At 38.4% G+C, this 15,497-nt stretch overlaps 1 protein-coding gene across 6 annotated transcripts in view; it reads left to right on the top strand.

Moving 5' to 3' along the window:
• The window catches only part of ATP9B (ATPase phospholipid transporting 9B (putative)), a 115,236-nt gene that overhangs the window by 21,439 nt on the left and 78,300 nt on the right, over nt 1-15,497 (top strand). For 3 of the 6 annotated variants that reach the window (XM_081014128.1, XM_081014129.1, XM_081014130.1), the window contains 4 exons: nt 1,737-1,850; nt 3,712-3,820; nt 9,365-9,423; nt 12,486-12,537. In XM_081014128.1, coding sequence (XP_080870254.1) covers nt 1,737-1,850; nt 3,712-3,820; nt 9,365-9,423; nt 12,486-12,537 — 334 coding nt within the window. Of the gene's footprint in view, nt 1-1,736; nt 1,851-3,711; nt 3,821-9,364; nt 9,424-12,485; nt 12,538-15,497 lie in introns of those variants that run through there. The other 3 variants (XM_081014131.1, XM_081014133.1, XM_081014132.1) reach the window with 3 other exon arrangements.

Here is a 15,497-nt window from a genome sequence, read left to right on the forward strand (position 1 = left end):
TAAACATTCTAGAACAGAATAATCAAGTTTCATTGTAAATATAAACACAGTATTTCTGTAGCGTACCTCTTAGCATTTGTACACATACTTGTAAATCAGTAATAACTGCTAAACCAATTGAATTTCCCTTGTATTGAAATTTCCATAATACGTTGGTTTGTCTGGAGCTTACATTTGAATGCACTGTGTTTGCATTCTACCCACATGCAGACTTTGGGGTAACATTCTTTATTTTCATATTAAAAAAGGAAATGTATTTAAACATAAATAAATTACAATATTAACATTTTTCCCTTGGGGAGAGTAGCTAGGGATAATAGTAGAGTGACAGGTTATATTATGCTGATTTTATTGTACAGTACAATCCAGAGCAACTAATTTGTATCACTTTGATTATATGCATACTGTTTCCTCTTATATCATAACTCTTTCTTTTTGGAAGGTTATGTACTTTTCTGTATTCATTACTCTTGTTGCTAATGGCTAGGCAATACTGGAGTTGTTCTTTTATCACATTTGTTATTGAATAGTGGCCTCACTTTAGCTATGAATTTAGAGAACATTAATCAAATCACTGTTTTCTCAGGTTAGTTCCCCATCTGTATTATGGAGATATAACTGAAGTATCTTTTAGAAGCTCAAACATTTTTTGAGGATGAGTAGCATTGGCCTCTCCTACACAAACCACTTGGGACGCGGGTGGCGCTGTGGTCTAAACCACAGAGCCTAGGGCTTGCTGATCAGAAGGTCAGCGGTTTGAATCCCCGCAATGGGGTGAGCTCCCATTGCTTGGTCCCTGCTCCTGCCAACCTAGCAGTTCGAAAGCACATCAAAGTGCAAGTAGATAAATAGGTACTGCTCTGGTGGGAAGGTAAACGGCGTTTCTGTGTGCTGCTCTGGTTTGCCAGAAGCGGCTTAGTCATGCTGGCCACATGACCCGGAAGCTGTACGCCGGCTCCCTTAGCCAATAAAGCGAAATGAGCACCACAACCCCAGTCGTTCGTCACTGGACCTAACGATCAGGGGTCCCTTTACCTTTACCTTTACATACACGCCACAGTCCCATTCCATGCATACAGTTTCATGAGCCATGAAAAAATGCTTCTCTTTTAATTTTGAAATTATACTTCTAAACTTATAAAAGTATGCTATGGCTCACACTGTTACCCAACCTTCGTCGTGTGCTAGTTTTGTTTAACAAAATATCTAGCCTGAAAACAATTCTTAGCAAAGCTTGCTGACTATCTACAATTCTATGATTCTATTAGTAACCACCAAACACGTACCCTCCCCCCATTGTAAATTACAGGGCCCCCCTTATCAGTGTCTGGGCTCCTGTAAAGGATACCCTCCTCTACATGCTTGGACTCTGCTTATTGTATTGCTTGTTGTATTGCTAAGTATTGCTAAGATAATACATGTTTAGTCTAATAAACATTTTGTAGTGCTACAATAAATGCTAGATACTATAATGCCTATATTATGGATGAATTTTCTATTTAATATTTTATATTGGAATAGTCATCATCATTAAATGTTCATGTTACTATTGATTGATTTTTCTGTGATAGTAGAGATTGTTCAAGCCAAGTTGAAAGCAGCACTCAAAAAAGGAAAAGAAACTATTATTGATTATAATTGTGATTAAAGTTCCTGTTACATAAAAAAGTTTCTGCGTACTGGAAATGTTTTTGAAAGCACCATTTCCTGGTTTTTCTTTTTTCTTTCACTTTTAGGTTTTATATGAACAATTCAAGTTTTTCTTGAATCTTTATTTTCTCGTAGTCTCCTGCTCACAGTTCGTACCAGCGCTGAAAATAGGCTACCTCTACACCTATTGGGCTCCTCTGGTAATCAAAAATGCTATACAACTATATATATAGATATATATATTTCCTTTATGAGCTTGTGTGCACATGGCCAGTGTGGTTGTATAGAACTGTCTCCTAACACTGATGGCATGGCAGCTTACCTGAAAAGAGCAGTGGTGGTGATGTTGGTTCTGTGCATATATGCTGGCAAGAGCACAGGATTGGCTCTGCTGGTGTGTTCATGAAGCCCAGCTCTGCCACTGTCCCATCCCAGTCCCTGACAGTAGCTTTGGGGATCAGCTCTGTGGCTCTCTTCCACCACACTAGTCTCTACCACACATGAAAGACGTTCAGTGCAGAAGAAACATTTCCTATTTCTTAATGGTTAAGAGATCAGGAGTATTCTGATTTCCATGCTTCTCCCATTTCTCACTTGTATGATCTCCATTCTCCTTTCAGAGCTAATGTCAAACGACATGGCTTTGAACCAGACGCTGAAGTCTATTTAGTTTCAGATACTTATGGTTTTGTGCAACACTAACCATAGTTAGTGGGGGATTTTGAATGAGAAATGAGCAAAGGAGAATACGATCTTGTGAGGAAAGGAGAGGAATTGCAGGGTAACTCCTGGTCTCTTAACAACACTTCACAGATCATGATGTGTTACATCTGAACCGAGTCAGATCAAAAGAAATGTGACTCTCATGTTAAATGGACCTGTGTGTGTCTGGGAAAAGTAAGCACATTTAAAAAAAAAATACTTTTATCTATAATAAAAAGTTACAACTTGTATGTGCTATAATTTAAGAACTACGATTCTACATATGCTGTATAAGAACATTGGAAGTATCTGGCTATAGCCAGGAAATTACATTTAACATTGGTTATTGATTTTATTTTCAAAGGGAATTGGCCAAACTTTTTTATAACTACTCCAGAAAAAAAATGCTATAAGGTCTACATGTGGCACATAGTCCAAAAGTTTGGTATATCTGATCTAGTATATGCAGCTAAAAACAAATGTTTCAGTACACTTTTGATTCCATGGAATTGATTCCATGGAACTTACTCCTAAATAACTGAGTTTTGACTCACTATAATTTTTAACCAAAGTCAAGCTACGCACCTTCAAGGCAAAAAGAAAAACTCATTTAGGAGATTAGTCTTCTCTTGTTACATCTCAACCTTTATTTAAAAGTAAGCGTGCTTGATGATTTTTATCATGCACCTCAGCTTCATGTCTTGGAGACCATGGGTTGGTGCAGCTGTAACATCAAAACCATGCTTTGGTGTTGCGTGCCTGAACCTTTGGCTCATATGCTTCCCCCTCGCTTGAGCTTGGAATGCCCTTCCTCCTTTCCTGGTTTGAAGCAAGTCATCTTTGGTTTGTGCTTGCTCTCTGAATAAGAATTGAAAACCAGGGTTTGCTCCTGATTTGCAGAGCAAGCACAAATTGAAGCTGCACAGAAGGGAAAACTATGATGTATCTTGAACCAGGAAAGGAGAGAGTGGGGTGCCAGTGTGCATTGGCCCTATCAGCTCTGTTAATACAGCTACACACCCACAGTTTGTTGTTGCATATGAACCATCCCATTGCCTTTTAGATGTGAATTTATCTGAAAATAGCTTTGAGTGGAGGGTACTATATTTTGTTCTTGTGATGAGAGCCTGTCCAATAGTTTTATCACATGTTTTGGAAATGTTTCCAGAAATCATTGGCTATGTCTCAAATTTTCCTCAGCTGTTCTGGAATAACTATGACCTTGGCAAAAGGGAAGAAAACACACAACAACTCCAAACAGTCCTACTAAAATGAAATATAAAGCGCATGCTTTTCTTATCTGTGGATTTTAATAGAAATATTTTCCATTTCGGGAAATGTTTGTTATATTTTAAACAGGGATTTGTTTTGGCTGTCACAGTGCTACGAGAGGCAGTTGATGAATTTCGTCGTTACCAGCGAGACAAGGAAATGAACTCTCAATTATATAGCAAGCTTACAATAAGAGGTTGGCAAACTTTTTTTCCCTGTGAATCATGAATAGCATTCATATTTTCTGGTCTGTGTGAAGTACTGTTTCTTTAAACAAGACCTCCAAATTATGGCCAACCAAAAAAACACAGCCTATTAGCATATACTGTGGCCTGTTCGGTGCTTAACAGTCTCCTGTGTTTGTAATCCTAGGCAGGCAGCAAATAGAAGGTTGCCATACATGGTTGGTGGGTTTCATTCAGTGCAGTGGGTCACAAATTCTGCTGGCCTAGTAGATTTTACTGAGGGAAACTAACAAGACTACCACTAGCTATAACTGATGGAAATTATATGTCAATCACTGTCAGTTGAATAAGGCATAAGAATATGAGTTCATCACACATAAAAAACATATGCCAAAATTCTCTAAAGAGTGCTGTATAAATTCTTTTTAAAATGCTGGCATTATAACCTGAAATAATGTATGAATCATGGATTGCATTTAACTCAAAGGTTGTGCATGTCTGCACTAGATTCTTCAAAGATGAAACTATCAAAGGCAAAAGGTTATGTTAAATACAGCATACATTTCTCTCTTTTGTTGATCTTACTCAGAGAATATTTGGTAAAACTGCTGAATAGATTTTAATTTTATTTGGTGTTTAATATAACAATAATTAACATTCCATTTTCCCTCTGTTATGTATACATTGAAATCATCCATATGCATTCATCCATGGCTAGCCTTTGGAACAAAAATGAATACTATTAACTAAAACTCTGCTTATAAATTTCCATTAAACGATGCCCTTTGTTGAAGCTTATACTGCTTATTTTCTTTATTTCATGGCTCCATGTATTGAGTATTCTTTCTGTATGTAGAGATTTTCTATCATCTCTTAATTGTGGCTTGCTTCATTTTTATGTTACTGTTTAGTTTGCCACTTTCTGAAAACCTTCTGATCTCCACAAAGGATAGTTTAGTATTGCAGGAGATTTTGTGGCTCCTAATGGGCCAGTTCAGGGTAAAACACTCATGTAGCCTTGCTCTCCCTCTCTGCATGTTGGAAAACACCCTCTTACACAACCCAGTTGTGCTCATTTGACTAGTAGGGGCAGAATGTGTCTATGGATACCTAGTCAAATATGTTTCCAAATGTGCACTCTGTCCATCTGTTGTACATTACTTTCAGCCTTTCTCCCCCTTCTATTCCAACCAGTCACATGCAGCACTGTATGACAATAACTTATTTGGGGTGAAAGTTGCTACATAGAACTGCAAGCAGTGCAACTTACCAAAGCATGGCAAGGCAGGGTGCATTGGTCCCGTTGCCTTGGCAATGGCTCAGCAATGGTGATGCATTCCCTTTTCCTTTGTTCTGAAATAACAGCAGATGGAGAGAAGAATGACTGCAAATGAGTACAAAGGAATGGAAGGTCACACTTGTTTAAAAACAATTTTGTTCCCCTTAGAATGGCATCTTTTGTAAAACTTTCATAAACTTTCATAACCTCATGATGCATAACAAGGGAAGTTCATGCCTTAGTTCTTAAAAGGCAATGCCAGGAATTCATGCTTTATAGTCCTGTACTTATGCCATCCTTGGAAAAGAGAATATTTTTCCCTCTCTGCTCCTTGCCTAGATGCTTGCAAGTTCTCTTCTCCTCTACTCCCCAATCAGTACCTTATGCATATTGTTATTATTTATTGTTATTAGTTATTAAATTTATGTCCCCACTCCCTTTGTGCTTTTGTTGTGCACCTTAACTGAGCAAGTTTGTTGATGATGAGAGTTCCATCCTGCAATCATGTTTCTGGAGAAAACCAGCAGGAGTATGTTTTCCCAATTCCCAGCTCATTTGTGTGCATGCTGTTCTTACTAAGGGTATTGGGTGAAGTCTAGTGATGTCTGTCTGACCTAGGACAGATGTATCACGGACAGCATTTCCTCTGTGACCATGTTCGCATGTACCAATAAGCCAAGAAACTTGGCTTTATAGACCTTAATGTGTATTAGCTGCTTGCTTGTACACACAGCCTTATCACTCCTGGTTGCACAAGCAGGTTGCAAACAGGGAAGGGAGTAGCTTAACGTTATGTCCAAACCCAGGATTGTGATTTGTTTCTCCTTAACAAGTTAAGATTCATAAACAAGCAACTCTTGGTTTAAGGCTGGCTAGTTCTCATGGCTTTTCATGGTGAAACAAGTCATTTGTTCCAGTTCAGACATAACGCTAAGCTATTCTCTTTGTGGTTTGTATATTCATTTGCATGAAGGGAAGATCAAAGTGGGTGTGACCAGGTGCAACAGCTCATACAAAGGATGGTTTATTAAACCAAGGTTCTCAGCTTATTGTTATGTTGGAATGCAGCTACTGCAGGGGGAGTTTGTATGTTGGAAGGTGCTCCTTGTGGCTGTCTTTAATACGAAACTCCAACATTCCCCCCGCATCGTATAGGTAGTATTGTAATTAATGGGCATTTAGTATATGCTGTACCAGCTATAGGTCTCACAAAGAATCATAGATCAATATAGCTATTTTAATAGTTACAGCATTAAGCAGTACAGTAACTTCTTTGAACAGTCTTAGTACTGTTGCCATGGCTCTTCTGATTAAAATGGAAATATAGCCCCTATTACTGACAGGTACATACCGTATACACTTGAGTATAAGCTGACTTTTTCAGCACATTTTTAATACTGAAAAAGCCCCCCTCAGCTTATACTCGATTGAGGGTCCTTTCGGGCTGCTCCTTCCTCCTCCGCTGCCTTTGCCGCTGTCGGTGGCAGTGGAGGAGGAACGAGCAGCCTGAAAGCAGCCCTTTTGGGCTGTTCCTTCCTCCTCCACCGCCTTTGCCGCTGTCTGCGGCGACGGCAGAGGAACGAGCAGCGCAAAAGCTGCCCTTTCGGGCTGCTTGTTCTTCCTCCACCGCTGCCGCCACCACCAGGTTTGTGGTGTGGTGAACTGACTTATACTCGAGTCAATAAGTTTTCCCAGTTTTTCTTGTGGTGTGGTAAAATTAGGTGCCTTGGCTTATATTCTGGTTGGCTTATACTCAAGTATATACAGTACAGTATATCCCACCCAAAAGTTTACAGTCATGTGATCCATTATTCTGGGATCAATTGTATGGTTATTTACTAAACCTGCAAAATGAGTGTCCTAGATTCCAAAATAATTTGGACTGGAATACAAATTATGTATTATGACCTTGCTATAATGGCATGACTATTAATATCTCCCCCTCTGCGTCTCTAAAATTTGACAGTTGTCACAATTACTGATGTTTCTTGGCTAAGAGCACTTTGTAGGTTTATTATTCTTCAGTACCTGGTCAGTTTCTCACCAGTTACTGCTTTCTATTTGCTCCTGTCCTAATTCCTCTATTGATCTCCCATTGCTTCAATTTCTTGACCCAAAATTTCAGAGCTTTGCATGAATATAACAGCTTGTTTTAGAAAATTGTCATCTTTTTATGTGAACCATCTCCTTGATAATTTTGTTGTGAGTTGGAAGGACAGGATGCAAATTCGAAAACAACCGGGGGTTTAGCTTTTTTGACTAAGCACATTTTTGGAATTTTTATTTATTTACTTGAACCAGGTTAACTAACCAAAACAGAGACAGTATCTTGAAGAGAAAAGTTGAAAGGAGGCTTAACATTCTTTCTACTATAGCATTTGCATAGTTTTGCTTACCTTGTTTGTGGACATCTTTTGTTGGCATTCATAGACTAGGATTATATTTATTTAACTCCACTGCAATCTTCTTGAGCCATTCAAGTGTAATGAATTATGATAGACACTTAATTGTGTTCTAGTTCCACAATACGGCTTTAGGCAAAGGCTTGCGCCTTGGTGGACTATAAAGCTTTGATATGCAGTCACTTCTGACAGCTTTGGACTTTTTTATTGGCAATTACACAGATGGTGAAGAGTGTTTTTAGCTAGTGAGATGTGTTTAGAAGGAAAAAATAGTTTGCAAAAATAATTTATTCAATGAAAAGCATTTGATGTTTTTCTCAAATTGTCTTTCCAAAGTTGTAATATTATATAATTTGTATGTTTTCTGAAATGTTATCAAATGACTACTGGTTCTAATAGTCAAAGGAGAATTGTTTATAGACATCTTAAGGTTTTAAATTATCGTTTTTATTGCTGAAGTATGTTCTACCAGCCCCCCTGCAAACAAGTGGGCATAGGGTAAAACTTACCTGAATTTGTACATTTGCATTGGAAACAACTGTCCCTGTTACCGCATTCATAAAAAAGTGCACTATGCTATGAAGGATAAATTTACACATTCTGTACTTCAGAGCAGCAGTTTGATAATACATGATTTTACCGAAGTTTTTCAGTAAAACAGAAGTCTCACTCTCATAACAACAACTCTTACCGTGTTGTGAGAAATTAGAATTTTGGGGCAGGAAGGCATATTCTGAGAATAAATCAAGAGACCAACATCACGAGGCATTAAGTGCTATCCCCCCACAATGAGCAATACTTCACAGAAGTGGAGATGGGGTCCACCCAGTATGGTACTTACTTAGTAAAAACACAAGTATTTAGAATTGGGATACATGCATTAAGTGCATGATACTTTGTAATTTTCAAGCAAAGGTTGTAGACATGCAAGATGTTCACAGGATGATTGGGAATAAATAGTATCTGAGATAAGTTTGGGTGTCAGCTGTATTCTGGATGCCAAATTTAGGTTATCAGATAGGAAGATGAATTTCAAGACTTCCCATATTAATAGGTGTTTCTCATTTAAATGTTTAACTCGCCTGACTTTCCAGTGACACTCAGAGTAATGCTATGTTTACTATAATTTATATTTATTAATTATTGAAGAAAAAACATATGTTTTCTTGGTGTTAATACTGTAGCCATTTCACCAACCAAGAACTGCTTTTTTGCAGAAGAAAATTAATTTCAAGTGCCAAATTGGTTTTTCATCTCACTGTTCCATCAGAATTCCCGAGTGGAACTGATTTTGCTGGAAATCAGTCAGTTTAGTTGTTTGGGTTTGTGTTTGGCATCAAATGTTGCTTTTGGGTGAGATTGGTTCTACTTGACATCGTAATTTATTTGGGCCTACCTGTCAAATATGGCCCATGAAGGCTCTTTTTTGGGGGGGGGGGGGAGGGATTTTGTTTTGAACATTTTTTCATCTCATTATATATCATTTCCCAATATGTGCTTGCCCACCACAAATGAAAAAATGTTCCTTCTACTTCTTTACATTTCGAACACAAATCCGATTCCACATTTTGTACATTTTAGCCAATCGACTCTGAGTTAAATACTATCTATGAATCATTTTCATATAGTTCTCTTACAGTGTATAGCGTGCAGTAAATTTCAAATAATTCTTCCAAAATTTCTCCCAGAGATTTAATTCTATATTGATGTTACAGTTATTTTAAAGCTAGTTGTATTTAAGTAAGCTTCTTAATGGTTTTGGAAAAAAACATTTATTTGATAAAAAAACTCCCCCAAAAGTCAGCATAGGAGTAAAATGTGTCTGTGATTTCTTGATTATTGCTTATGTTGACTTATTTTTTATTTATTTAAAGGTAAAGTGCAAGTTAAAAGCTCAGACATTCAAGTTGGCGATCTCATCATAGTGGAAAAGGTTGGTACTTTAAAATATTTTTTAGATTGGGGACACACACACGCTACAGATAAGAGCTCTTAAAGTATTAGCCGGGATACATTTATCGTTTTTGCTTTTTGTATAATTTCCTGCCACAGAGCAGGTTTCAAGCAGAATAGGTGGTTAATGGGCATTATCTAATGTTATGCCAGCAGCCTGCCCTCCATCTGCTCTGGAAGGTTCGCCAACCTTCCAGAGCAGATTTTTAAGGTGCACAGTGAGGCTGTAGGGGAAAAGAGAAAAAGAGAAAGTCCTGTTGCACAGTCAGAAGCCCATTGCAGTCAAAAAGGCACTGCTGGATATCACCCATTGTTGTTGTTGTTTAGTCGTTTAGTCGTGTCTGACTCTTCGTGACCCCATGGACCAGAGCACGCCAGGCACTCCTGTCTTCCACTGCCTCCTGCAGTTTGGTCAAACTCATGTTGGTAGCTTTGAGAACACTGTCCAGCCATCTTGTCCTCTGTCGTCCCCTTCTCCTTTTGCCCTCAATCTTTCCCAACATCAGGGTCTTTTCCAGAGAGTCTTCTCTTCTCATGAGGTGGCCAAAGTATTGGAGCCTCAGCTTCAGGATCTGTCCTTCCAGTGAGCACTCAGGGCTGATTTCCTTCAGAATGGATAGGTTTGATCTTCTTGCAGTCCATGGGACTCTCAAGAGTCTCCTCCAGCACCATAATTCAAAAGCATCAATTCTTCGGCGATCAGCCTTCTTTATGGTCCAGTTCTCACTTCCATACATCACTGCTGGGAAAACCATAGCTTTCACTATACGGACGTTTGTTGGCAAGGTGATGTCTCTGCTTTTTAAGATGCTGTCTAGGTTTGTCATTGCTTTTCTCCCAAGAAGCAGGCGTCTTTTAATTTCGTGACTGCTGTCACTATCTGCAGTGATCATGGAGCCCAAGAAAGTAAAATCTCTCACTGCCTCCATTTCTTCCCCTTCTATTTGCCAGGAGGTGATGGGACCAGTGGCCATGATCTATGTTTTTTTGATGTTGAGCTTCAGACCATATTTTGTGCTCTCCTCTTTCACCCTCATTAAAAGGTTCTTTGATACCTCCTCACTTTCTGCCATCAAGGTTGTGTTATCTGCATATTTGAGGTTGTTGATATTTCTTCCGGTAATCTTAATTCCGGCTTGGGATTCATCCAGTCATAGCCATGAACAAAGGATACAAGAGAACACATTTAAAATCTTGATAATGCCTTGTTATTACATAAAGCTTGCAATGATCTCCTGCCCAAGGGTGATCAGGGCGATTGGGTCCACACACTTGCATAGCTCCAGCAATGTTGCAGCTGGATATGCTCCCAAATAATTAATTGGAGTAAATTGGTAGGGCTTATTTTATTTATTTCATTTTAGCAAATCTAAAGTAGATCTTTTTCAACCGTTGTTGTCAGTATGAAGGACTTTATAATTTTAAATATTTACTTTTGTTACAAAGACAAATAATCGGAACTCATAACTGACAAATATGAGAACTTGTTTTTATTGGTATCCTGCCATTGTAATGAGGATGGTAAGATTAATTATGTCTGCTGGTGTATGAGAGAGCTGCGTTTTTGTCAAAGCTTCAGCTTGTTAACGGGCAACAGTTTTAAAGGATAACGCTAGTAACCTGAGATGTGACTAAAAGGTTTATGTCAACATTAAAAGAGAAGTTGTAAAGATGTATAGTTAATCTATATAAAGACAGCACATCTGATTTTATGTTTGTCATTTAAGGAATGATTTATTGACTTCTGAAGTTGCCTTTCGCCTCTCCTCTCAGTTTTGCAGATAGTGGGTTCACAAGTATTGAATATACAATATAGTTCATGTTCTTCAGTAAGATTTATATATTTTCTGTACCCTCTCTTTCCACCTTACTATATAAAAAGACTTTTTGCTCAACATAGGAAGGATCTGGACGGTTTTAGAATATGCAATAAAATTTCAGCATTTTAAAAAAAAATTATGACGGAGTGAAATGAGATTCTACACTCATTCTCATGTCATTTGCTTTTCTTAGATGTTGGAATAGGCTCTTCTGTTATTTCTCTGTAGAACGCTAAAGGTTTGCATTTCCCATTATTTTGTGTTTTTGTGTGTGTGTGTACACACATACTTTACAGCAGCAATGCAAGGCTATTTATTTGATCAGAGATCAAAGTCACTGTGCAGAGGGGGTTCTCAGTCTAAAATGCCTGATTCTTAAAGGCTGTTGGAGGAAAAGTGATAGCGTAAACTAGTGCTGCTGTTTTGATGTTTACTGTACTTAATGTCTGCTATTTGTAATTGTGGATCTTGTGATATGGGCAAAATGCTAACGGTGCCTTTATCGTAGTTGCTAAGGACAAAATCAACCCCAGTTAGCTTTAGCATTTTGATAGTTTAGCAAGTTAAACATAGTTTAAAAAAATGAAAAGAAGGGGAAGAGAATTGAAACACCATTGGACAATTGACATAATTTTTAAGGGATATGTAGACCATAAAGTGATGGTTTAAGTTTGCTAATATTACACACACACACACACAGAGAGAGAGAGAGAGAGAGAGAGAGAGAGCGCAGTAAAAATTAATGCCCAAGTGCTAGCCCCCAGCCATCCAGGTTAGAAGTGTGATTGTCAGATGGTTACTGAGCTACAGTAGTTTGCTTCAATTCAGCCTAGTGCAGGACCCAGTGATGGCTTTAGAGGCAAAGGGATTTGTGTAAGCAAGCTCACATCCCTTTGGCCCCCAAACTTTTCTAGTGCTGCACTTAAACAGACAAACAAACAAACAAACAAACAAACAAACACTTCATTTAAAGAACTGCTGCTTATTGAGATATTACTAGTTTGTATAAATAAAGAATGTATTTGTTGGAAACCAAGTCATTATGTTTCTGGAGCAGATTTGGGTGGGTTCAGGGGTACACAGAGGAGGGGGTAATTCTGTTCCATGAACACAATGACTATATGGGATTCAACCCATAGAATTAAATGCCCCCCTCTCTGTATACACACACAAACATATATATATATATATAAAAAACATGCTGTACTTCCCCCCCCAACAGAATCAACGAATTCCGTCTGACATGGTGTTTCTGAGAACTTCAGAAAAAACAGGTATGTTGATATTTTCTGGTATTGTTCTGTGGATGCTTTGTGAAGGATATACACTAGTGATTATAGTAACTGAAAGTTTATATTATTGCTGTTTTCAAATGGATCCTCTTGGATTGATTCTGTAGTTCTGCTTTTTTCCTTTTTTCTTTTTTTAAGTAGATAGGAACACCTGATCTAAAATAAAAAGAATTTATACAGCTTTAGAGAGGATCATGATTCTATTTGTATAAAAGCTATGTCTTTTGTACAAGGCAGCAAACCTGGCAGGGAGAAAATAAAACTGCATGCCCATGTAGTCTTCCGTGAACTGATATGTAACCCCTAGCACAGACAATGCACAATTTAGCTATATGTGGTGGGGTGGAGTTGCCACATCCACTCTTTGCTGCTGCCATACTAGCTTTTTTTCCTTAGATTTAAGATGGAAGGGCCTGTGAGGCCATTATCACCTCTCCCCCCCCCCCCCAACCCATGTTGTTTGAGAGCTGATGCTCATTGTCAGTGACTGGCTTGCTTATGAACTAGTGCATGGGTAGGCAAACTAAAGCCCAGGGGCCGGATCCAGCCCAATCAGCTTCTGAATCCGGCCCATGGATGGTTCAGGAATCATGAGTAGAATGTGTCCTTTTGTTTAAAATGCATCTCTGGGTTATTTGTGGGGCATAGGAATTCGTTCATTTTTTTTTCTTTCCAAAATATAGTCCGGCCTCCCACAAGGTTTGAGGGACAGTGGACTGGCCCCCTGCTGAAAAAGTTTGCTGACCCCTGAACTAGTGGCTACAGGCTTTGTTGGAACTCTGCTTGACCACACTCCCTGTCTCTTCCTGGTAGGAGCTGATGTCTCCTTCATCTTGGCAATAGAGCCAGGCCTCTGTTTTAGCTCTACTACTGTGGTGGTATCCCAGCAGGAATTGGCGTGTGCCCTGGTAGTTGGCAATCTTGTCCATTGGCTTAGCTTGGGACTCTTTTGTCGCTTCCTCCACCTCTAGTGCATACAGATTATACAAAAGCTGGTTGTTTACTTGTGGAACTGTGCAACAGATATTGCTCCTTTAGTTTGTAGTGCTTTGAATTCTAGTCTTACACTGCAGTCCTAATGCTTCCTAGGGAGTAACCCCATTAAAATCAATGGCACTTACTTCTGAGTAAATATACATAAGATTACACTGTTGGTATATTACATTGATGTGATAAATTCATATAGTGGCAGTGTTTAGATGTCATGCTGAGCCATAGTTAATTAACCTTGGCTAATATGTTCATCCCTCCCCTCTCTTCTAGTACAGCTGCGAGGAGTAGTTTAGAAGCTTTCACTTAACCACACATTGTTGCATCATAATTTTATTTATTTTTATTTAACCAAGATTTATACCCTGCTTAATTGACAAAAATCTCTATGAAGTTTGCACAAAGTGCTATAAGATAGTCATTTAAAATACAGATAAAATCAAACCTTAAAACATTTTGACATAAAAATTATCAAAATATAACTAAAATCAGCAATTTTTAAATGTTAAAATTGCATACATGGGTGAGCTTGCCTAAACATATTTTTTTTTTAAGCAGGCGACATCAAAACTGACAAACTGGTTAATTTTGGTATAATTAAAAGTGATTCTACAAAAATTAAAAAGAATAAAAAATTCTGGTAGGATTTAGTAGAATTCAAAGTGGAAGCTGAAGCTTGCATACAGTGGTGCCTCGCAAGACGAAATTAATCCGTTCTGCAAGTCTCTTCATCTAGCGGTTTTTTCGTCTTGCGAAGCAACCCTATTAGCGGATTAGCGCTATAGCGGCTATTAAAGGCTTAGCGGCTTAGTGGCTTAGCGGCTAAAAGGCTATTAGCGGCTTAGTGGCTTAGAAAAAGGGGGGGGGGGAAGCGAAAAAAATCTCAAGACTCGCAAGACATTTTCGTCTTGCGAAGCAAGCCCATAGGGAAATTCGTCCTGCGAAGCGCATCGAAAAACGGAAAACCCTTTCGTCTAGCAGGTTTTTCGTCTTGCGAGGCATTCGTCTTGCGGGGCACCACTGTACTTCCTCCTCACCATGACTGTGCTGGAGGAGGAGGTGGTGAGTGTGTTCCTGTGTTTATACACTTAACAGGTAGCTGTATGATATTGCTCACTGTGGATTGTGGTGCTGGGGGGTGGGGGTTGTTATGGACCAACATAACTACTTTCGCTTTTTATATATTCCGGGTAGTTAGTTATGTCCTCTTAGATTACGCCTTCTCAAATTAACGGCAGTGCTGAATTTATATTACTGGCTATGCGTCCAATTTTTTATAGAAATTACAGAATTATGTTAAGTACTGTAGCAGGTAACCTGAAAGAAGACCTGTTACATTTCATTAAAAATGTTACTTAGTTGTTTCGTGCATTTATACATTATAATTAATTACAGATAAGTGTTTTGTGGCTTTTTGCACAAGGATGTTTGACACTTTGAACCTCTGAAATTGCACAGAAAATGTGGTATCACTTTGGAATTCAGCTGTTCAACTCAAGTGTCACCTCCTATCTCTTTCTAAGCACTGCTACAGAATAATAAGGCTGTAATAGTTGTGGCACGTGTTCTGGAAATATCTATTATGTTTAGAAACCATACATTTTAAAACCTACCTGTCTTGAAACGAAAGAAAGTTTGGGAAATGTATTGCTACAGAGAATGACAAATGACTATAGTGAAGTTTTGCACATACGGCCAAATAAACTTTTATCTTCAGGGCATGAGTGACTGCCAACAATCTGTCCAAACTACTTTAATCTGTTCCCGTATCTCAGCTCCTATTCCAGTTTTAACATTTGATTTAACTCAGGCTAGCAATGTTTTGACACCTATCTCAAGCCACTGAATAATATTGCTTTTATGTGTTCCACCTATTGTTTTATACATAAACTCAAGTGGAATAATAGTATTAATACAAAGTATACTAATAGTATACTTAATATGCTAATACT

This window comes from Podarcis pityusensis (genome assembly GCF_964106645.2).
Source record: "Podarcis pityusensis genome assembly, chromosome: 7".
NCBI lineage: Eukaryota > Metazoa > Chordata > Lepidosauria > Squamata > Lacertidae > Podarcis > Podarcis pityusensis.